The 23158-nt window shown below is 43.7% G+C and overlaps 2 protein-coding genes across 2 annotated transcripts; one reads left to right on the forward strand and one right to left on the reverse strand.

Moving 5' to 3' along the window:
• Window positions 1-877: 877 nt before the first annotated feature.
• PARP9 (poly(ADP-ribose) polymerase family member 9) lies at window positions 878-13110 on the reverse strand. The gene is made up of 10 exons (XM_074145485.1): window positions 13080-13110; window positions 12572-12611; window positions 9366-10216; window positions 7719-7943; window positions 7421-7639; window positions 5405-5480; window positions 4525-4896; window positions 3564-3712; window positions 2371-2545; window positions 878-1766 (listed from the first exon to the last, which is right to left on the reverse strand). Exons 1-10 carry the CDS (start codon window positions 13092-13094, stop codon window positions 1435-1437), a joined length of 2454 nt encoding a protein of 817 aa, XP_074001586.1. The 5' UTR covers window positions 13095-13110; the 3' UTR covers window positions 878-1434.
• A 60-nt stretch (window positions 13111-13170) lies between these two features.
• Window positions 13171-21767, forward strand: DTX3L (deltex E3 ubiquitin ligase 3L). Its single transcript, XM_074145486.1, has 5 exons — window positions 13171-13391; window positions 13694-13887; window positions 16434-17975; window positions 18517-18734; window positions 20383-21767. Exons 1-5 carry the CDS (start codon window positions 13190-13192, stop codon window positions 20450-20452), a joined length of 2226 nt encoding a protein of 741 aa, XP_074001587.1. The 5' UTR covers window positions 13171-13189; the 3' UTR covers window positions 20453-21767.
• The last annotated feature ends 1391 nt before the right edge of the window (window positions 21768-23158 follow it).

The raw sequence follows: 23158 nt of genomic DNA on the forward strand, positions 1-23158 counted from the left end.
AAATATTTCCACTTGCAACCTCACTCAGAGTTCAGAATTAGACTTTTGTAACTTAATTTCTTAGACTTGTGAGTGGTACCTAGCCATGACTATGACTACTGTCTTGGGAGTTGCAGGTGTAGTACAAACGTGCTGGGAATTCATTAACAAATTATTTTGAAAAGTTTTATTAAATGCTAATTTCGTCTATGTTTTCAGGTTCAGACTGCTCTCCATTAGGACAGTGATTTACATGTGGATGAAATGCTTTTCATATGACATCGTTGTTTTTTAATAGTTTTATTGCGAGCCCCTCTTCTCCCCAGGTAATTACAGTTTTAACCATAGGTGACTTCTCAATCTAGAAGCCGGCCTGATAGTGACAGATGAGCCTTTATTTTTGTCTTACAGCACTGTTATAAGCCGCTTAGGTGTTTAGTTAGGGCCACAACTGCTGGTTTTAAATGCTTCAGCTTGGACAAATCTGGTAGGAGCTTTCAGTTTGGGGCAATAGATTTGTTTCGAACCCTAGTAACATTAGACATAGTTTCAGGCTTTAGTACAGGGGTTTCACAGCACCCGAGAGCTGGGCTGAATCCCGTTTTACATTGAAATGAGTAGAACAGCTCTTTGGCTTTTCCGTTCACTGCCGAAGCAATGTGGGGACGCCTGGCTACAAGGCTCACACTGTCATCTTTAAAAGATACTGGTAAAGGTAGATTAATTGAAGAGCAGTTTCAAGGTGTAGCTTGAACCAGTTCTCTACTATTTTGTAGCCTTCCAGAGAGATTGAACACCACAGAGAAATCTGAAGCTCAAATACAGTCCAAGTCATGTTCTTAAGACTATGTGGAAAAATAACAGGTTGGCTGACAGTGTTGTTCATACTTTTTATTTTGAATTGCATGTATCTACAATGCTTGGAATCTCTTAACTGATAAAAACTGTAACAGCAGCTACTGTTAGAAATCATGAAGTATTGCTTCACACTTGTCATAACTGTGTATTTAATAGCATGTCCCTAAGGGGGAAAAAGCTTTCACCTTATAGATTAACCTCTTTAAGTCAAAAGAAAATTTAAGAATCAAAGGCACAACCGAGATCTCTTGGATTCACTAACACATTTTCTTGATCTGAGATATTTTGCATATAATGGAAGAATGACAGCCCACAGAGACATAACATGTATAGTCACATCCTCAGAATGCTTTAAGGCATAAAGTAAATGACCAGATAAATGTTAAACTGTATTTTGTGATGCTTTCCCTTCTGTTTCACAGATAATTTTTTTCTAGTCTCCTTAAGGTATTGACTAATGGTTTTTGTTCACGGCTATTGCAGAGCACTTTACATGAGGCACTTCGATCACAGCGTGTTACTAGGTAGAGTATCCTCCTAAAATCTAAGTACTAAACTTTGTTCTGAGGGGAGTCTTCAAGATAGCTACAGTTCTGATTAATTCCAACTCAGGATGCTGCTGGTTTCCTCAGGGGCCCTCTCTCTCGCTGGGGAACATGTCAGCAAGTATTGTGGAAGGGCCCCAATACTGTTGCAAATGACAAAGGTGTCAGGATTGTATTCATTATCTACTAAGCTGTCATATACCTTAATGGCATCCCCCTCCACTGCTGGTGGTGTAATATAAGATGGCTTCCCTTTAATGTATGAACCTGTTATTACATCAGCCTCAAACACGTACATTTTAGAGTCTGTTTCCCACTTCTCTTTACCCTCGATGAGGCTTTTCGGGTTCCTTTTAAAGTAGATGCCAGTTCCGTATTTTTGTTCTGGAAAAAGAAAGAAAAATTTTCAGAAGCAAATGAAGAAAAAAAACAACTCTAACAATGGGTTCTTTTGGGGTGGAAGTACTAAGAGACTGCTTTTTGATTCAGTGTGACATTTTATGTTCCTGCTCCACGCGTGCCATCCTTGTGCAGGTAAATTTGCATGCAGTGGATCATTGAAATCATGAGCAATGACAGCTGGTGGCCGTTCCAATTTAACTGCTACTCCAGTAGTGGCCGTTCGGATTTAACGGTTAATCCAGTGAAAGAAACATCAATATAACGTATTTATATAAACACTTCTGTCATAGTGTCCTAGGGGCTCTGATAAGCACCAGAGAAGGTAAGATTTTAATAATGCAAACTACAAAAAAGTGTCTGGGCTAGGCTAGAATCCAGGCTTATCCTCCCAAAGCCTTACTGACTTTACAGTATCAGGAAGGAAAACCAGGAAAATCTTACTGTAGATAAAAAAGTAAGTTCATATAACCCTAAAAGCAGGCAAGAAACAATTCTTACTTGGAAATGCCACTTTTCTGGATTTTAATCCAACGTCAGTAGTCAGTCACTGTTCGTTTTGATTAAAGATGCCAAAGCAAGTGATTACCTGCTGGTGGAGAATACATCCTGTGAAATCCAGTCTGGCATACCGAGCCACAGAACTGAGCAGGAACACACTGGTACAGCTTGTGGGTTATTTTGGAGGTACCATGGTTTTGTTCTTTTTGTTTTTTCATTTGTTGGAATGCAGCAGATAAAAAAGGATTATGTATCTTTTCAATCTGTAACATAAATAACAGTGTAGTGTAAGCAAACGGAGACCAATATCCATGAAATCCATGAATGCTCTTGTTCAGGCTTTGTTCTTCAGTGTAAAAACCTTTGATTTAGTTTATGCGCATTGATCACGTAGGGGATAAGCTATGTGAAGTGTGCAACTGATCCACAACAAAAGAATGGCACCACTATCCCGTGCCTCTCAGTGAAATCCATAGGAATATATCCTAGTATGCTGATTCCCAGTACCTGACTTGTGCTGAACAGACTGAGCATCAACCATACATGGGAATAAGCTGTGCAGGTGCTCACAGCCTCACCTTGGAGAGAGCTGCAAGCGTCCTGTGAGGGGTGGAGAACCAGCTCTCATCGATTAACACTTTACAGCTCTTGGAGAAGAAACAGATCCACAGGTAAGAGGGCTTTTATGTCAGCTTGTGTCGGGGAAGCGTGGCTGCGTGCAGCGTCACACCACACACAATTACGAGGAACACAAAGCCCCGTCTACAAACTTGAGTCTTTCTCTGTGTTTTCTCTGATTCTGCACAGCCACCTCCTCCTCCCGCTCAGTAAAGCGCCGATAGCCACGTGAGATCCCAGCTTCAACACGCTACTCATCAGCTCATAACGCTGACAAATTCAGTTGCTAATTTTTGGCTCGCAAAAAAACAAACACTGCATGAGCGTCCTGGACTATTGCACTCGTTCTAACGTACCAATCTCTTATTTCTCTAGAGCCCTATAAAGGAACATTTGAAGCATGAAATAAGACAGAATATACAATACAGTTAAAAGAACAACTCAGAATTTAACCACACCTTTTTTATGATTATTTGCATTATGTTTAAAATACTTTTTATTAGGAGTAAAGACTACGTCTCTTGTAAGGATTAGGCTGATTTGATCTTAATTTTTAAAAGCAGTATATTGAAATAGCTCATCTCAGTCTTTTAAGCATATGTTAAACATGTTGGTTCAAATGTATCAACTGAGATTTAGTTTTTCCATGAATACCCTCCTTACCTTGAGAACATGAAGCCCAGCTTTGTCAAACTGTTTCTGTCTGTCTTTAAACTCCTGAAGGTGTGATTCCACCAGTGAAATCTGGACGTGCTTAGTAGTGTTTGTCTTGTGAAGGTGTCCTCCTGAAAGCTGACCTGCTTCTGGTTGGCCTGGATACAAATCAGAGAGTAAAAATTTCATGTATTGTAATATCTGAAGCAAAGGCAAGGAGGAGGGATCCAATACTTTAGTTTGGTTAAGAACAAAGAATGTTAAATATTCTCCAAAGGAATGCCAAGTCTAATATTGATAGGGACTGATATGTATATATATAGAGAGATATATCCTTTTATTCATTTTTTCGACATTTATTAAAGAAACCAGAGAGAGGGGGAGCCAAAGAAAAGTAATTTATCTTCTCCATTACATCTGTCCACAGCCCAGCTTTCACAGAACGGTATCTACACGGTATGACTATAGAGCCACGAGGAAAAATTAATCACTCGGTAGCTCTTTGTAACGCCACTACCTCCATCAACTGTTAAGCAAGGTCAAGGACTCCACAGAACAAGTCCACTGGCGGGTCCTGCAGCAGCAGTGCAGCTGTAGCTAGCAAAAGAGCTCAGCAAAGGTATGTGTTAATTAAGTGTTAATTTTGTAAGTTTCCAGTGGCCGGGCTTTAAAGTGAAGCTGTCCTGGTGGAAGCCAGCGTTACAGCTGGCTGTACAACCATGGCCAGTCCCGGTACAAACTGTACCCTACTGGGAATATGGCCAAGGGACTGACCAAAGCTAACCAGCGCTCTGTCAGGGGCTCATGTGAGAAAAGTACAGCAGTATCGGTAATTAAAGCCATGCTCAGTATGTGTGCGAACTGACTGCACGTCTGTCCACTCTTAGCAATGCACAGATATACGTTGCTTCATGCTTAATCTTATTTATGCATCTAATTACTTAATTAGTCACTTATTTACTTTACATACACATAGAGTAAAGTTCCTCTTGTTTGGCTGTAGTCTCCTCTTGCATACGAAGCAGTAATTTTTCAGTTGCGAGCACTGCATCAATCACAGCATCGGGGGGGCCCTGAAATTCCAGCCTTGCTTTTCCACCGAGCACTTCTTCTGATACACTTAGACTGGAATGCTGCTTTCGAGAGAGTTCTGCAAACTCTTTTTTACCAAGGCTAAAAATGTAATTGTTTTCAATAACAGCACGGTGACTTTCCTGAATTTGTACCAGGCTTTGGATCCAGGATTTTGCTGCTTCCAATGCTGTACTTGTGTTCCCTTTAAGTTCAATAGCCAGGCCATTATTTGCAGTCTCTTTTATGCTTTGACTGCCTGACTCTGTACCTGGAAGAAAGATGGTTTTTTTTTATACAAGCGTTGGAAGAGTGAGGAGCTTTCAAGTGCTCTCACAAATTCCTATATGGCCAGAAACACACTACTCTCCTGGTATGCTCAAAAAAAAACCACCAACCAAACAAAAAGATTAGATACCAGTAGGTAAGGTTTCCAGGGAAAAAAAAATAACCACATACATGCAGAATTTATTTGCCTTCCACTAAATGACTTCCAACAAGTTAGGCATTCAGGATGATTTTTATGTTTGCAAGTCTTAAAGGGAGTGCCCAGTTCCATTCCTATCAATGTAAAAATGCAAAGCGCTCACACATTTTTGCCCCCTCACAAAACATATATGCAAATATTAATATTATAAACATTATGTTAGTTTTATAAATATTATGTTTCCCCAATACACATATGCAAATATTAAGTTCTTTTTAAAGGAACGTGATTTCATATTCTCAAATCGGAAATGCTCATTTACTTGAAATGCCTTGGTCTGTTCATTACTTACTCAGAAGATCACTTCTGTTGCAATATTGCATTTCTCCCAGATTTTGTGCTGCTAACAAAACTCTTCTCTGGAAAATCTTCAAAGAAAAAAGAAAGAGCAGTTTGCAATCCCTGTTGTCAAATATGCTATTTGTCTCTTCAAAACTCTGTTAGATAAGCAGTTTACAGCTTTACTTGCACCCTCCCTCCAAATTCTGAAATTGTTAACAGATTATATTTGTCAGCTTTTCCTAAAATTTTATTCCTGACAATATCAAGGGCATTCCTCTTCTTCTACGTCTCTTGAGGTCGGACACCTTACACACTGAATGGCACCTTTACCAGCTCCTTGTGGTTGTGGCATATCTGGAACTCATGGAACCACAGTCCATAAAGGTGTTCATTACTTGCAGTTCAGCACCGAGGAAACTGAACATACGTAAGTCTATGGGACCCGAGGAGACACATCCCAGGGTCCTGAAGGAACTGGCAGATGTAGTTGCCAAGCCACTCACCACGATATTGAAAAGCAGTCAATGCTTCAAGATGAAGAGCATCTTGAAAAGATATTCATGGCAGTCAGGTGAAGCCCCCAGTGACTGGAAAAAGGGAAACATCGCACCCATTTTTAAAAAGGGTAGAAAGGAGGATGCTGGGAACTACCCATTCACCAGCCTCACCTCTGTGCCTGGGAAAATGATGGAACAGATCCTCCTAGAAGCTGTGCTAAGGCACAAGGAGGACAGCGAGATGACTTGGGACAGCCAGCATGGCTTCACCAATGGCAAGTCCTGCCTGACCAACCTAGTGGGCTTCCATGATGGAGTGACTACATCAGTGGACAAGGGAAGAGCTATGGATGTCATCTGTCTAGACTTCTGTGAGGTCTCTGATACGGTCCCCCACAACATCCTTCTCTCTAAATTGGAGAGGTATGGATTTGATGGCTGGGCTGTTCAGTGGATGAGGAATTGGCTGGATGGTTGCATCCAGAGAGTAGTGGTCAATGACTCAATGTCCAGATGGAAATTGGTGACGAGTGGTCTCCCTCAGGGGTCTGTACTGGGACCAGTACTGTTCAATATCTTCATCAATGAATAGTGGGATTGAGCACACCCTCAGCAAGTTTGCAGACAACACCAAGCTGAGTGGTGTGGTTGACACACCTGAGGGACAGGATGCCATCCAGAGGGACCTGGACAAGGTTGAGAAGTAGGCCCCTGTGAACCTCATGAGGTTCAACAAGGCAAAGTGCAGGGTCCTGCACCTGGGTCGGGGCAACCCCTGGTGTCAATACAGGCTGGGAGATGAAGGGATTGAGAGCAGCCCTGCCGAGAAGGACCTTGGGATACTGGTGGATGAAAAGCTGGACATGTGCGCATAGGATGGTTTGGGCTGGAAGGGACCTTAAACATCACCTAGTTCCAGCCCCTCTACACCAAGAACCCCCAGGTTCTTGCACCTGTTGGAAGAATGGATGGTGGAAGTTAAATGGAAACAAAAACAAACTCTGCAGTTTTATAATAGATGGCTATCTAAAATAGTTGTGTATTAATCACAACAGCCAAATATTCCAAAGGTGAAAAATGGCACACTGCAGTTGAAATTATCCACTGTTTGTTTGCAACCCTTCTTTCATGTTAGGTCATATAATATGTTGATAGTGTTTTGCCCTAGGAACTTCATACAAAAAAAAAAAATGGCTGAAGAAATTTCCTGAGGAGGACTAAGTTTATTCCCTAATGAGTTAAGAGTAGACTCTTTCTTATAAAGTCACTGACAGTCATAAGAATTTCAGAGCTCCCTCCCTTTCTTATCAGACCGTAGGGTGAAAACTCTAGGTTTAGTGAAGAGAAAATAAAGATTTGTAAAGATTAACAATACCTGTCAATGAGACAAATAGTTTCATAAAGGGACCTGCTGTTCACAAACGTTCTAAGTAGTACAGAATTATGATTATCTTAATTTGTAGTCATCTATGGGGATATTTTTACAGTTTTGGGTTTACCTTATTGGTAGCCAACAACAAATTTGTTACCTGATAGGCAATGTAGTCATCCGGGCAAAAGACAAACTGCACATCTATCTTCTCCTCAGGCTTTGCCCTGGCAAAATTTAAAACTTCTGTGATCATGATCTCTGCCACTGTTTCAATAGGCAGCACTGACGACCAAATCCCATTTGGTGAAAAAGAAATTGAGGGAGATGCGTACTTCTGAAGGCAACACAGGCATCTTGTCACTGCCTCTTTAAATATCTGCAAGAAAAAACAGTGGTTTAGTCCTTGCATCACTCAACATGAAAATCAATTAAAATCCAGTGTAACTGGTCATCACCTGACACGGTGACACGCTGTGGTGGTATGGCGGCCATACAATGTGCAGCACAATCTCACAGGGCAGGTTATACCCTTTTGTTACTATGACTGGCTTAGAAAGTGAAGAACGTCTAAGATGAACCATAAGCTCATTCTGAAGAGCTGAACCCGCCTTTTGCAGCAGCACGCTTGAAGCTGGAGAAGGGTCACCATCCGCAGACACAGAACTAACAATAGCTGTAGTCTGGAAGAAAAGAGTACAAAGTTTCAGTGTACTTCAAGTTTACTAATTGCAAGCTTTGCTACTATAGAGAGCACTCTTTCTAGGGACAATTCCTTTAAAAAAGCCTGACGGCAACAGATCAGCTGTTTGAAAGGTTCGCTTACTATCACTAAGGGCAGTGCTGGAACACATCAAAGTATGCACCTTCTAGTGGCAGCAGATGCCTACTTTTTTTTTTTCATAAGCCAACAGCATGCCTAAGACTTGTTCAAGCCATCAGAGTGTATTCAACGGAGTTACTACTGCAGCTGCAGAAGCGACCCACGCGTGCCTCATCAAATGCACTTCTGCAGCCAATTATCAATCAGCAGGGGAGAACAATGGCTCCCCGTGGGAGGGCAGCAAGCCCACACAGACGCTCCCCGTGGGAGGGCAGCAAGCGCTTGTCAGCAGACTAGCGGGGTCAGTGCACGCAAGGAAACTGCTATGGTTGCTTCCAATTCCCAGTGAAACCAGCAGATTCCCGCAGTAGGTCTTCTGTATTTCAAATTAAATATGTGAAATGCACAAAACTTGTTTACAGAATGCTGATTAACAGCTGTAATTGTCCTAACTTTAATTGTTAAAGATTATCTAAAGAGACAAGACTTTGGGGTATATTTTCCTCATAGTCTTGAAGGCGTGTGGTATCTTTCAGTGCTGTAGAAACGGTTAATAAAATTCTCTGCAATGTCAACTTTGCGATCCTTTGCTCTCACCTCAAAAAAAATGAACTTCCCATTCAATTAAGATACTTCTTTAAAATAAAAATTTTGAATGTTTTTAAGATACAATATTTGCTAAAAGCAAATGCCATTCCTGTGATGTAGCTTCCAGTCTAAGAGCTCTGTTGGATTACTGTGACTAAGCTCACATCTTTCCTAGCTAAAAAGTTAAATGAATCAGTTGAAATGATGTGCTGTTTAAAGGCAAGGTGCACATGATCTGTATAAGTTATTTTCAGCTCTTTCAGTGTTTGCTGAATAACTCCAGTAGTGACATCTATGAGAATTATAAAAAAAAAAAAACAAGGCAAAAAATAAGAGTAGATTTCTAGTGAATGCATGATAAAATGTGAACTTCCCATGATGTTATAATAAGATAAACATTAACACAGGGATATAATATTATCAATCATCCAATCTTTAGCTGCTTCCTATTATCCCATAACAGCATATATACAAAAAAAAAAAAGAAATAAAAACGTTCTAATATTTAATACTCACTTAGAAAAAAACCCTACCCCTTGCCACTATAATTTATTTACCATTTATAAATTCTCATCAGGATGAGAAGATAACTACTTAGTGGACCGATACAATATGTGTTCTGAACTCCTGGGCTCTAAACCCTGCAAAGACTTGGAGGCAACTCCGTGTTCAACATCTTACGGGACAGTCTTACCCTCTGCTCTTCAAGGAGTCCTCTTATGATGCGCAAGCGAATGCCTTCAAGTATGATGAAAGCTGATGGCTGGCTTGGTGAAGCTGAAAGAGGTTCCTGACCTGAAATAGTTTCCTGAAGTGAAGTGGTATCACCCAGAAACTTTTCACAGGCCTTCTTCATTTCTGCAACTGTAGCCTCATAAATGTTCACCAGGCGGATTTCCCTCAGACAACTTGGTGGACTTGCTTCAACAAATTTCTTTATAGCCATTACAATCACTTCAGCACACAAATTGAGAGGGAAGCCAAAAACACCTGAACTCACAGCTGGGATAGCAACAGACTTTATAGCATTTTCTGGAGCGCTAGCATAATTCAGAACATTCACAATAGCTTCCTGAAGTAGATAACAACATCTCTCCTTTTCAAAATCCGACCATATCGGGCCAACTGCGTGAATAATTTTCTTACAAGGAAGCTTCCCTCCACCTGTCACTGCTATTTTGCCAGTTGTAAGCTTTCCATGCATTTGAATATGACGATTGCTTTGCTCTTGTATTTCTGGCCCTCCGGCATTCACAAGGGCTAAAGCAAGGCCTCCTTGATGACTGAGACTGCCATTGGCTGCATTCACCACAGCATCGGCCTTATGTCTTGTGAGATCATCCTTACAAACACAAATGTCAATTCCTTGCTTTATTTTTTTCCTGTATACTTCAACAGTGCATTTTGTACTTTTGAAGGTCAATGTGCAAGCAAACTTTTTGTAAATGAGATTACTTAGGCAGTTCTCTCTTTTCTCAAGAGCTTCATAGGCGTCTTTATTGAGGGGGATCATCAAGGTGTCCTCATCCATTCCCATGCTTGGCCCTAGGAATAATGTAAAGTGAAATCCAAAATACTACTGTCAAAACATTGCTTTTTACATAGAAGTGTGGTTTATACCTCTCAATTTTATCCTACTGTCGTTACTTACCCATTTTTTTAGCATAGTCTGATCTTCTCTTTCCCCTTTTCATAGGCTTAGAAAGCCTAACTAAGCAAAGAAATCAAGGTCTCAAGTGTTGTTGATTATTCTGTTCAAATTAACCACCCCATCTAGTAGCTCCTTTCGCACCTTTCCTCAAGACCGTCTCCTCTTTCCCTCCAATGCTTTGTGAATCACAGCAGGAAAGTGAAAAGTTCAGGTGCACTCTGTGAACATACTTGGATGCTGAGAAACAATCAGTATTGTGCTATAAGCTGTTTCCCCGTAAACCTGGGAAATGCTTTCAGTTTCATCTTTTCCATCAACAACCAGCTCCCTTCCTGTAACTGAGCACAGGCAGACATGGGAGTGGCCAGCTGCTGATTGGTGTCCTCCGAGAGACCATGCGCCCTCCTCTGAAGCAGTCTGTCTTCAAGATTGTCTTCTGGTGACCCAGCAGATGTCAGACCTGGTAAAATATGCCCTGAGCCCCCAAAGAGCCTGCTCAAAGTCCCCTCACCAGAGGGATTACCAGCGTATATAGCCTGTAGGTCTCATGGGCAAATACCTTTTCCTCAGAAGTGGTTTCCCTATTCTTCCTCCAAAGGCACTAAAAGATAACAACAGTATCACTGAGCCTGCAGTGATTTGAGGGTTTGGGTTTGCCTTACTTTTTACCTGAGGAGGAAGCTTGGTTAAGATGTGTCTCCTCCGGTTACTTGTCCTCTCTCTCACTTTCCTACTGTTTGTTCTCCCCATCATTAGGCTGCCACAAACATTGCCGGTGACATATTCTTAAATAAATCACTGACATAATCTGAATTAGAAAAAAAAAACCAAACAAAAGACCCCATACCGCAAAACCAAATTTGATTTAGAGCACCACCTTCAAAGAGCAATGCAGCAGCACAACTGAATAGGTTGAGAATACATGGTGAGAAGGAGGAAAAAGGAGCAGATGAGCATGAGGGGAATGTCTTTGAAACAGATGCTGTTACAGGGCTTTGTTGACTGGCTGCAGGGCCACCGTGGTGCTCTGCTGCATTTGCCACTAAACCACCTCCAGCTGAGAAAGCCAATGTGAAAAGCCATGCTGTAATCCAGGCTTCAAAATACTCATAAAAACAGAAAACACCACTTCTCCCCCTCTGAGTTTGTTGCTGAGAGGGCTGAAGCCCGCCCCTGCCCTCTCCAGGGCATTCTTAGCATTTTGTCACTGATTTCCAGCAAGGTCCAAGGGGGAGTCCCCCAGGCCTTTGCAGTCAGTGACTCACAGCCACACTTGCCAAAACATTCGTTTAACCCTGCCACAGAGACCTTATGCTGAGCTTTGTCTTTAATTCTGTGGATCTCCTTTGGTCTGCGCTTAAAGTCCACAAGCAAGTTCTTTCTTTCTAAGGAACTTGTGAATCACAGAGGAGTTGGAAGGGACCTCTAGAGATCACCTAGTCCAACGCCCCTGCCAAAGCAGGGTTGCCTAGAGCACATTACTCAGGACTGCATCCAGACGGGTCTTGAAAATCTCCAGAGAAGGGGACTCCAGAACCTCCCTGGGCAGCCTGTTCCAGGGCTCTGTCACCCTCACCGTAAAGAAGTTTTTTCTCATATTAGAATGGAACTTCCTATGTTCCAGCTTGTGCCCGTTGCCCCTCGTCCTGTCACTGGGAACCACTGAAAAGAGTCTGGCTCCATCCTCCTTCAACCCACCCTTTAGGTACTTGTAAGCATTGATAAGGTCTCCCCTCAGCCTTCTCTTCTCCAGGCTAAAGAGTCCCAGCTCTCTCAGCCTTTCCTCATAAGGGAGATGCTTTTTCAACCCCTTCTTTTAGGGAACAAAAATAAAAGAGTGGGGCAGGTTTTACATTATCACTGTGGCTATACAGCCCTCTCCCGGCAGACATCAGCAGTACTATACACAGTCGTTATGTTAATTAGTTTAAATCAATTTGTCTGAGCTTAATCAAACTTTCCTCTGGGGTACGCTACCTGCTTGTCAAAAGAGCCGTAACGTTTCGCACCGATAAAGCATACGCACTTGATTCATCAAAACACTTCTGAGCTCTTAACTTTCAAGAGAGAAACGCAAGCAAATCCTGCTGAAGTAATGAAAAATAACGTTGGTTCATAACCGTGCCTAATTCATGCACTTCAGGTCGCTTTTTGGCTATTCCGCGTGGACGTTTTCCAGTCTGTAGCTGGCGATTTTCAACCGAAACAGAGGAATAAAGCCGTCGCAGACGGCTAAACGCGAGGCTTACCCAAACCGCCCTTCCCCGGCGAGCTCTCTGGACTGTAACTCTGTTGTAAAAAAAAAAAAAAGAAACAAACAAAAACAAACGAACGTAAGAAAGAGAAAATACATGTTACTTCCCGATGGGCTGCGTTCCTACGGGAGCGGTTCTGTCGCAAGCACCGCCTTTTCAAAAATCTGTGTGAAGTTTTCTACTGTTTTAAAACGCTAAAAGGGTGGCCGGGCCACCGCGGGACGGGTCACCCACAGCTCCCCCGGCTTCTGAGGACCCGGCGGGGGAAATTTTACCTCATCCCGAGCTCCATGACAGAAAACACCACTTTTTTTTCTTTCCCCCCAGTGCCCAAACCCCATCAGCAGGCAGGGGCGAGCCCGTCCCGGCCTGTGGCACAGGGTCACTTCCAGTCGCAGCCTCCCCGGGGACCCTGAGGAGGGCATCCCCGGGGGAGCGGGGTGAGGGGGGAGCACAAGACACCCCACCGCCTCCCGCCCCTTCCCCAGCCTCGCTCTGTTACCTGGAGGATCCCCATTAATCAGCGGCCGTCTCCCCCTCAGCGCCGGGAGTCGAGGCGGGGAGAGGCGGAGCGGGAAGCGAAACCGAAAGCGGGGGAGCGGCGGGGGCATCATGGCAGCGGGGAGCGGCGAGGGCATCATGGCGGCGGCGCCGCTGCTAGTGCGGCTCTGCCCGGCGCCCAGCGCCCCCGAGAAGGCGCTGCTCAAGCTCCAGAGCTACTTCCAGTCAGGGAAGCGGTCGGGGGGCGGCGAGTGCGAGGTGCGGGTGGGCCCCGAGCCCGGCACCTACTGGGTGCGCTTCCAGCAGGAGCGAGGTAGGGGGACGGAGCGGGGAGAGGGGCTGGGGCGGGCGGTGCCCGCGGCTGGGCACGGCCCCGCCGCTGAGGGGGCGAGGGGGCGGCTGAGGCACGGCCGCCCCCGGGGAAGGGGGTGTCAGTTGGGCCGCAGGTCTCTCAGGCGTGGGGGTGGGTGGGGGGGAGCGGGAAATGGCCGTCGAGGGTACCATCCTGCCGGCAGTGCAGGGGTAAAGGGCCGGTGGTCTCTGGCCGCTTGTAGCCGTGGAGTTTTCAGGTGACTTTTATCAGCCTCATCTCTGCCTGTCCCCAAATTGCTGCAGATAAGAGGAGTGTGGAAGCCCGCACGGATCACATCTTGGAAATGGGCACCCAGAGCCTGAGGATTGTCATCCAGGCGGGAGAAGGGGACCCGGGAAAGAGCCCGGTTGCAGCGCAGGCCTCGTCCAGCTCTTCCCCACCTCAGCGGGCAGCCAGAGGCCATGGGGACGCGGCAGGAGAAGTCATCACCAAAAAGGTACGTCAGGAAGAGCAGTGTCGCGACCTGCCCTGCTTGTAGATCCACGAGTCCTTTGCGTTGCTTCAGTATTTCGTGCCAAGCAGATTTCAGTTAGATTGTCTTAGTCAGTAAAATGGGGGCAGGGAGCGACTTTTGAGTTCTGGGTCACACGTCATCCAGGCATGTTCCCAGGCAGCATGTTGTCCAGCATGGCTTTGGCACATACTGGGGACACGCACTGTTCCCAGAGCGGCACCAGGGCAGGTTTCAGCAGCTGTGCTGTGAGGACAGGCTGAGAGAGTTGGGGCTGTTCAGCCTGGAGAAGAAAAGGCTCCGGGGAGACCTTATAGCTCCTTCCAGTCCCTAAAGGGCGCCTACGAGACAGCTGAAGAGGGACCTTTTACAAGGGTATGTAGTGATAGGACGAGGGGTAATGGTTTTAAACTGAAAGAGGGGAGATTTAGATTAGATATCAGGAAGAAATTCTTTACTGTGAGGGTGGTGAGGCACTGGAACAGGTTGCCCAGAGAAGTTTTCGATGCCCCATCCCTGGAAGTGTTCAAGGCCAGGCTGGATGGGGCTTTGAGCAACCTGATCTAGCGGGAGGTGTCCCTGCCCGTGGCAGGGGGGTTGGAATTCCATGATCTTTAAGGTCCCTTCTAACCCAAACCATTCTATGATTCTGTGATTTGGGGATGGTATGCACCAAGGACTGCTCCCAAAAGGTGGAAGAATTTTGTGAGATTTGGATCCCTTCCTGATACACAGACATCTAATGCTATTTGAGCATGTTTTGCACCTTCAAACAGCCCTAATTACTTCCATCCCTCACCTCAGTGTTAAAGGAATCTGCTTTGATGGGATGTAGCACAGCAAACTTACACTTCAAAGTGTCTGAAATAAAGTTATGCAGAAAAGAAAAGATGAGCTGTGTGTTAGGGATATGGGGTAGGGCCAGGCTACGTGTTACATGATGTGGATGTGGCTCTACCGAGACACTGATGTCTGGCCCAGAGGGTTTACCCTCTTTCGCGTAGTACCATAGATGTAGCTTTTGAGGTACAGCATGTGCCGACATCATGGTTATCTGAAATCCGTAGCAGTATGCTGCAAATTTCCCTATCCTCCTCTCTCTGCCAAGTAGAGATATGAAGATGTTTGTTGTTATTTTTCAGAATCCTGTTTTTTGCCTTAACCCTTAGTTACTAAAGCATGATTTTGGGGAGTTTTTTTAAGAAAGATAGTAAAAGAAAACTAGAAAGTCTAATATAGTTAAAGAACAACATGATATAACTTATACATGCTGGTAAAACACGTTGTGTCTCTGTCACCTGACACAAAGGGGACAGATGGGTTCTTTGGGGATCCTTGGCAGAATGACGATGGCACTAAGTTGTAGTTACAATTAAAGCTTTATTTTTTTGGTAACAGGATTTTATGATTAGCGAAGCATAGATTTAATGATCTGAATAGAACAGAATTTCCACAAGCAGAATCAGCGTAGCGCAGTTTTATAAGTAGCATAGCACTGAACTTTATAGCGTGGCTTAGCTTTTGGTTTCTAATCACCTGGACCCTCTAAAGATTATTTCAAAACTTAATACTTGGCTTGCTGTATTGATACAACGATCATTATCTAGACTTGAAAAACGCATAAAAGAGTAAGAGTTGTTCAGTCAGTCCTTGGAGGAAGCAGATGTTGGGGGATTACGGGTCTCGCTGTCCAGCAGCAGTTGCGGGCCAAATTCCCACTTAGGGCTTGTAACTGCTTGATTTTGCAGACAGTGCTCTGCATGTTGTTCCACTTCCCTTTTCTGTGATCCATCACCACTTGGTTGGCTTGGTGCCTGGAACCTTCAAGGCCAGTAAGGACGGGAGTAGTCGGCCTGCTGCCCAGGAACCTCGAGGACAATAGGGAGGGGAAGAAGAAATCTGTTTGCTTCGTCTACTTCAGGGCCTGATAATGAGGGGGAAAGGGACAAATACGCGACCAGCTCAGGCACAGGGAATGGCCGTTAGCCCTCTAAAATGGCGTTAGTTATGCTAACCACATTAGCAGGGGTCAGGAGCAGGGAGTACTGGTCACGGTCTCAAACTAAGGAGCAAAGTTACTGTCTTTGTTCCCGCGATGCTGATGACGTTAACAAATTAGACTTAGAAGCTGATTGCTTTACTTACATGTGTGTGATGTCAGTGTACACGTGTCATAAAAGAAACACTATGTACAAAACTTCCCGCCTGCCATGCGGGGGGCCTGGGTTTGTTTCCCAGCCAATGCACCAGCCCAGAGAAGCCGTGGATGCCCCATTCCTGGAAATGTTCCAAGGCCAGGCTGGACGGGGCTTTGAGCAACCTGGTCTAGTGGGAGGTGTCCCTGCCGATGGCAAGGGGGTTGGAACTCCATGATCTTTAAGGTCCCTTCCAACCTAAACCTTTCTATGAATCTAAATGTGTCTGTAGTAATCTGGCCCTACTGAGACATGTAGGGCTTTTCCTTACTCCGAATACAGAAGCAGAGAACCTTAGGAAAAACAAATACTGATATCTTCTCGTCTTCTCCTTAGATATTTCTTACAGTATCTGCAACTTTGAATACCAGCATGTTCACTGAAGAGCAAAGGGATAAAATTACCATTATATGTCCAAATTTGAAAAGAGAAGGAAATCCTAATATTGATGGCTGCGAGAAATTGACAGGAGATTTTACAGATATTGAAAAAGCTTATCACTACTTTAAGGATATACTTGCAGGCCATGACACAAATGGTAACTTTTCCCATTCTGGAATTAAGAAGGATTTGGAAGATGAAAATGGTCTGAATAGTGAAGAAATGAATGAGCTTACAGTTCTGTCGGCTCTATATGAGTATTTCAATCATACCTGCAAAGAACAAATCAAAGTACTACTGGAACATTTTGGAGTGCGTGTAAGAAGTAAAGATCTTTACAATGGAAACACTTCAGTTTGCTTCATTTCTGACAGAAGTCCTGCATCAATACAACAAGCTAAAGATTTTTTTATCAGAGCTTTTCAGAAAAGCGTAGAAGATCTGAAACAGGAAAAAATTCCTGTAAGAAACAGTTCCACATTAAATGAAACAATAATTAAATTAAATGCTAGGTTTAAGTGTCTTCTTGCCAAAGAGGAAGGGAATCAATTGCTACTCCGTGGCCCTGTGAGTGAGATTTTAGCTGCCAAAAAATTTCTAGCAGAGGAGGGTGAGAACAGCCAAACTGAAAAGAATATGAAAATATCATCTGAACTGTACAGATACAGGAATGGAGTAGAAGTTGATGCTTCTATGTTTAAATTGTTGGAAACAACATTAAGCAAAGAAATTGAAGGCATTAAAGACAAATTTGATACGGTAATAGAAAAGAAAGACAGTTCATGTGGCCAGAAGGTGTTCATAATATTTAGGCCTCAGATCAAAACTTCTGATATGTCTTCACATGCCACTGAAAGTTTCATCAATGCATTGCAGGATGCCTTTGCAATGTTAAGAGAAAAAGTCATCACCTGGAAGCTTTCAGAAGATCAGAAGAAAAGATTAAACATGCTACTTAATGGAAAACAATTGGAAGATCTGCATGTAAAACTTAAGAAGAAGGAAGGCAAACTCATCTTAAGTGGTTTACCAGAACATCTTTATGCTGCTGAACAGCACATTGTGAACCTTCTTAACATTGGGGACTCAACACAAACTATAAGTAGGACACAACTGTCCTCTGATCTCAGGTATCAAGAAGCTACAGGAGCATCTGTGAAGAAATACAATAGCAGGCAAAACAATAGTCTTTCTTCTGAAGGACAGCCTAAGGCGAAGGCAGAAGAAGGCGACAAAGACGTGTGTCCGATTTGCATGGAGACAATTAAGAGTAAAGAAATTCTGAGAAAGTGCAAGCATGCGTTCTGCAAAAGTTGCATCAAGCAGGCCATGACTTACAAGCAAGCGTGTCCTGTTTGTAACACCGTCTATGGAATCGTGGAAGGAAACCAACCCGAGGGAACAATGTCATATGTAACGGTGTCTTCATCTCTCCCTGGCTATCCCGGTTGTGGTACTATTGAGATTAGATATAGTATGCACGGTGGTATTCAAACCGTAAGTATATTTAAAGATTCATAAAAGATATTTTTCCCTGTCTTTAATTTGTACGGTGGGAATGACTGAACTGAAATCTAGGGAGTGATGTCATGTAAACAAAATTTTGTGAGTATAATGAGGATTCTCTGAGACATTCTCTTAGCTGCCGAGGCCAAGTGACAAAAATGAACAGCGGGCTGGCTTGTAAGCTTTCCAGGTGAGAAATCAGCTTATGTTAAGTGCTTAGAGTCATGACTAGGACTGAAAATGGGATCAGTGGAAAAGCCAGGGGTGGGGTGACATGCGTTTGGGAGAGCAAAGAGGAAAAATGAAGATAACAATGGACGCATGAGTGATGACAAGAAAATGTGAACAAAACTTACATGAAAGAAATTATTTAATGAGAAAAAAACCTCAAAGTCAGTCATCAGTCATGCTGTGTCCTTTTGAATCAAAGACAGGATAAAAAGTATTGCGAAAGCTGGGATCTGTGATTTTCACACTTTTCAAAGCATTTATGATGTACAATGTGCTTTTGTTTTGTTTTTCTACAAAACAGAGCAACCATCCAAACCCAGGGAAACCCTATGGTTCAACTAATCGAACAGCGTATTTACCTGACAACAAGGAAGGGCAAGAAATTCTGCAGCTCCTCAAAAGGGCCTTTGACCAAAAACTGATTTTCACAGTGGGGCAGTCACGTACTACTGGCGTAGGAGATGTTATCACGTGGAATGATATTCACCACAAAACTTGCACGTTTGGAGGACCTACCAAGTAAGTAGTCTTCTTTTTATGTAATTTTGTTGCTACTCAGATGTGTCAGGAAGGCTAGCCTGTGAGCATTTCCCACATTGGAGCTTTCAGATTTTGTCACTATCAAAGCGATTGTGGAATGCTCTATGGATCCAGGCTTGAATCATCTTCACCAATTTGGACAGTTGGAACAAGGGTGAGCTTAGTCTTCTGCTGCCCCTCAGGCCACTCATTCACCAGTGAGTTGTGTAAAGCACCTACTCAGTTAATAACCGCTCTGATGAGAAACTACTTCTAGTAGAGGACAGGACAGCGAGCTCTTGATAGCGGCTAAGGATGGACTCCTGATCTCAGCCCCTTCTCTTACCCTTGTTTTGCTCCAGGAGGTGCTGGTCCGTTATGATCCCAGTAAAGACAGCACTCAGACTCTGTAAAATACGATTGGAAATCCTACTTATTAGAGCTCACAGAAAGAAGAAAGAGATTGTACTATAGATACGGTAATGTCCCTTTAGATGTGAGGAGCCACAGGTTGCGCAGCATTCAGTGCCTCCGATCAGAGCACAGGACGCTGTGCCGACCCCATCCATAGAAAGGGTTACCCCATTTTGGTTGTTCGAGCTATTACAGGATTTTCTTAGTAGCAAACAACTCTGTTCAGCACTTCTTGAAGACTCATGCTGCTCTTCTAGATAAAGGCAAGGACACGCAGGTGGCATAATCACAGGCAGGGAGTGGAAGCTGCTAGCAGCACCTCCCTGAGAGCGAGATGGCTGAGTCTGTCCTGCGGCCATGGGATGTGCACAGCCCACCACGGGCCTGAAGGCCACGCTGCACACCCAGCACGGCACAAGCCTGGGTCTGCCCCAGTTAACTGTTACGGGGATCACTAATTCCTCAGCGTATAGTGGTCTTCTGGTCAGGATCACTGCATTCCACCTCCTGATGCACTTACAATAAACCATTCTTAAAGATACGATTAACTACAGATTATATCAGTAAACTGTTTGGCTCCTGGAAGAAGTCTTAGAGACACAGGACGGGGGGCTTGGAACAGAACTTTTGAGCTTGTTGCAGCCTCCCGGGGCAAGTGTCTTCCTGCAAGCTCTCAAGATCGGTGTCTACACCCTCCTTCCTGGGCTAGGATCATAAAAGAGCTTTGCTTTCAGAAGAGTTTTACTTTATCACCCCCCACCCCGGCCCCTTCCCAAATGCTCTCCCTAGTTATCACTTGCTTCGTACACACTTTTGGCGATGCACTGCTTAAAATCCAGAGGTGCCATTATATTTGTGTTTCGAACGCTTGCTTGGACACGCCTCAGGTCTGATGTTCAGAAAGACACATACCCAGGCGCCCCATCATTTTCCAGTAAGACAGGAGGCAGCTTTTGAAAATCAAGTTCTTAGCATCAGTTTGGACAAGCAAATTCAGCAGCTTAACCTTAAAGTTTAAAACCTTAAGTTTTTAGCTTTACCCTAAAGAGGTGGTACAGAGGTGTCTGTACCACCTCTCTGACCTGCAAAATAGGGTCTGTTTTCTCTGTGGAGTAAGAACTATGTGCATAAAATCTGTGAAGTGTTTTAAGAGACTTTGATGAGAAGGTTCTGTAGAACTGTCAAGTGCTTCATTGCAGAAGTAGCCCGAACAATTCTTTTCTTTCTCTCCTAGTTTTGGTTACCCTGATCCTCATTATCTGCGGCGGGTTCGATCAGAATTGAAAGCAAGAGGAATCGAATGAAGAAATTTATCAACCGTCAGCTCCTAAGTGTAATAACTCAACATGTAGCAGTTAATTTACTATTCAGACACCAAGAAGAAAGAATTCACTTTGTTCAACTGCTGTACTTAAATCACTTGTATTTCACAGTCACCTAAGGAATCTTTTTTCCGTCGAAATGATATATGGTTTTTTTGCATATCATTTAGTTCACTGAATAATGCTTCACTCTATGAGTAACCTTTCCAGAATTTGTGAGTCCAGCATCAGTGCTTGTTGCACTTGTCGAATATCAGATTGTTTATCTTATTTTACTAGTGAATCTGATACGTGCTTTTCCTGACCACCAAAACCGATAGATCCCGTACTAGTTCTTATTTGATCAAACGCTTACTTTAGCTTTGTGTAATTAGGTCTGTCATCATGGATATAGCATCATGTAACCCATCTGCTGGAAATTTTTTATGCAGCTATTATAGTATCAGCTGCGATGAGGCCGTGATCTTTTGCTTCTTTTCCTTTTTCAGGGTAGAAATGGCATTAGCGGTTTGTGTTTTAAACGTGAAATTGGCGTGGATAACGTATGAGGGGTTCGCCTGGGTGCTGCTGGGTTTTTAACCCTGCAGGAGTGCTGAATGCTCAGAGCTGCGTTGGAGTAAAGGCAAAGCAACAGTGCCTTTGGCCAGCTCCGGCAACGGGGTCCTGGTTCTGTGCCTTTGGTTGTCAACTATATTCTTCCCATTTTAAGTCAACTATAAGTCTACTGTATTCTTCCCATTTTAAGTCAACTGTGTTCTTCCCATTTTAAGTCAACTATATTCTTTTAAGTCAACTATGTTCTTCCCATTTTAAGTCAACTATGTTCTTCCCATTTTAAGTCAACTATATTCTTCCCATTTTAAGTCAACTATATTCTTCCCATTTTAAGTCAACTATAAGTCTACTGTATTCTTCCCATTTTAAGTCAACTGTATTCTTCCCATTTTAAGTCAACTGTGTTCTTCCCATTTTAAGTCAACTATAAGTCAACTATATTCTTCCCATTTTAAGTCAACTATATTCTTTTAAGTCAACTATATTCTTCCCATTTTAAGTCAACTATAAGTCAACTGTATTCTTCCCATTTTAAGTCAACTATATTCTTTTAAGTCAACTATATTCTTGCCATTGCTTCCAATAGATAGTTTAAACTGTATTATAAAGGTACCTTGTCGCTATTCTGCACTGTTGAAATAGCCTGCTAATTACCTTTGGGGTGGAGTGAAACAAATAGCTTTCACCTAATGCAGCCATGATTTTTGGTGAGTTAAATCATTTCTGTTAGGCTATTGAATGTAACAAATAAAATATAAAACCACCATCTGCTTAGTTCTGCATTCTTCTGTACAGGTTTTTCCTCCTGTTTTAGATATGTATAGCTGTATATTTTTTTTTTAATTTAGGAGCTTCCCAGCAATGCCATGATTTGGGGTGATTTGGAGCCCATGCCACATTCTTTTCTTTATTTTTTTATTAAAGATTCCCACGTTGTGACTAGGCAGTACTACTTTACCACCCTGACTTTCAGATTTCGTTGTGCTGGGCACTGTTTGCTTTCCACGTGGGCTGGGACACCTTTCCTACTGTGGTTTTTGTTTTACTGAATTTGTTTTCACATTTTACACTATTTCAAATTCCCTCCCTTTTCTGTGCAGTAAGATACCAGCGCTGCAGTGGTTTCTAAATGACGGTGCTTTTCTGCACACTGAAACAAGCCTATGAAGACCGAATCTACCCAACTTCTTTTGGTCTCTCTTTTCACTTGCTGCCCCAACCGGCCAGTTCAGCGATGTCAGACACCCCACCACCTGAGAGGTCACCCGTTCCCCTGTCACAGGGTTTTGGGGGCTGAGTTTTGGAGCAGAACCCTGCTGACTGTCCCGGAAAGCTCCCAAGCCTTCACCCTATAACCAGCTGCAACAGACCTTTGCTTTCTAATCACAGCCGCACAGTTTAGGAATAAATCCACCTGATTTAGAGACTTTGACCTACCAGATATCAGCTGGGCACACAGTGTGGCTGAGAGGGAACAGTCTAGGAGGTTCCTGGAGTGTGTTGGGGATAACTTCCTGACACAGCTGGTGGGGGAGCCGACTCGGGAGGGAGCACTGCTGGATCTGCTGTTTGTGAACAGAGAAGGACTCGCGGGGGATGTGACAGTCGGAGGCCGTCTTGGGCAGAGCGACAATGACATGATAGAGTTCTCAGTTCTCGGGGAAACAAGGAGGGGAGCCAGCAGGACTGCCATCACGGACTTCCAGAGGGCAGACTTTGGTCTTTTCAAGAGCCTGCTTGACAGAGTCCCTCGGGAGGCAGCCCTGAAGGGCAAAGAAGTCCAGGAAGGTTGGATTTTTTGAAGGAGAAAGTCTTAAAAGCGCAGGAGCAGGCTGTCCCTGTGCGCTGTAAAGAGACCGGGGGAAGAGACCGGCCTGGCTGAACAAAGAGATAAGGTCACAGCTCAGGGAAAAAAGGAGAGTTTATGGCCTTTGGAAAAAGGGGCAGGCCACTCAGGAAGATTACCGAGGTGCGGTAAGGTGTGGTAGGGCTATGCAGGGAAAAGATTTGAAAGGCCAAAGCCCAACTAGAACTTAACCTGGCCTTGGATGTTAAAAACAATAAAAAGAATTTCTATAAATATATTAGTAACAAGAGGAGGACTCGGGAGAATCTCCATCCTCCATTGGATGC

The sequence above is a fragment of the Numenius arquata genome, chromosome 3 (genome assembly GCF_964106895.1).
Source record: "Numenius arquata chromosome 3, bNumArq3.hap1.1, whole genome shotgun sequence".
In the NCBI taxonomy this organism is placed as follows: domain Eukaryota; kingdom Metazoa; phylum Chordata; class Aves; order Charadriiformes; family Scolopacidae; genus Numenius; species Numenius arquata.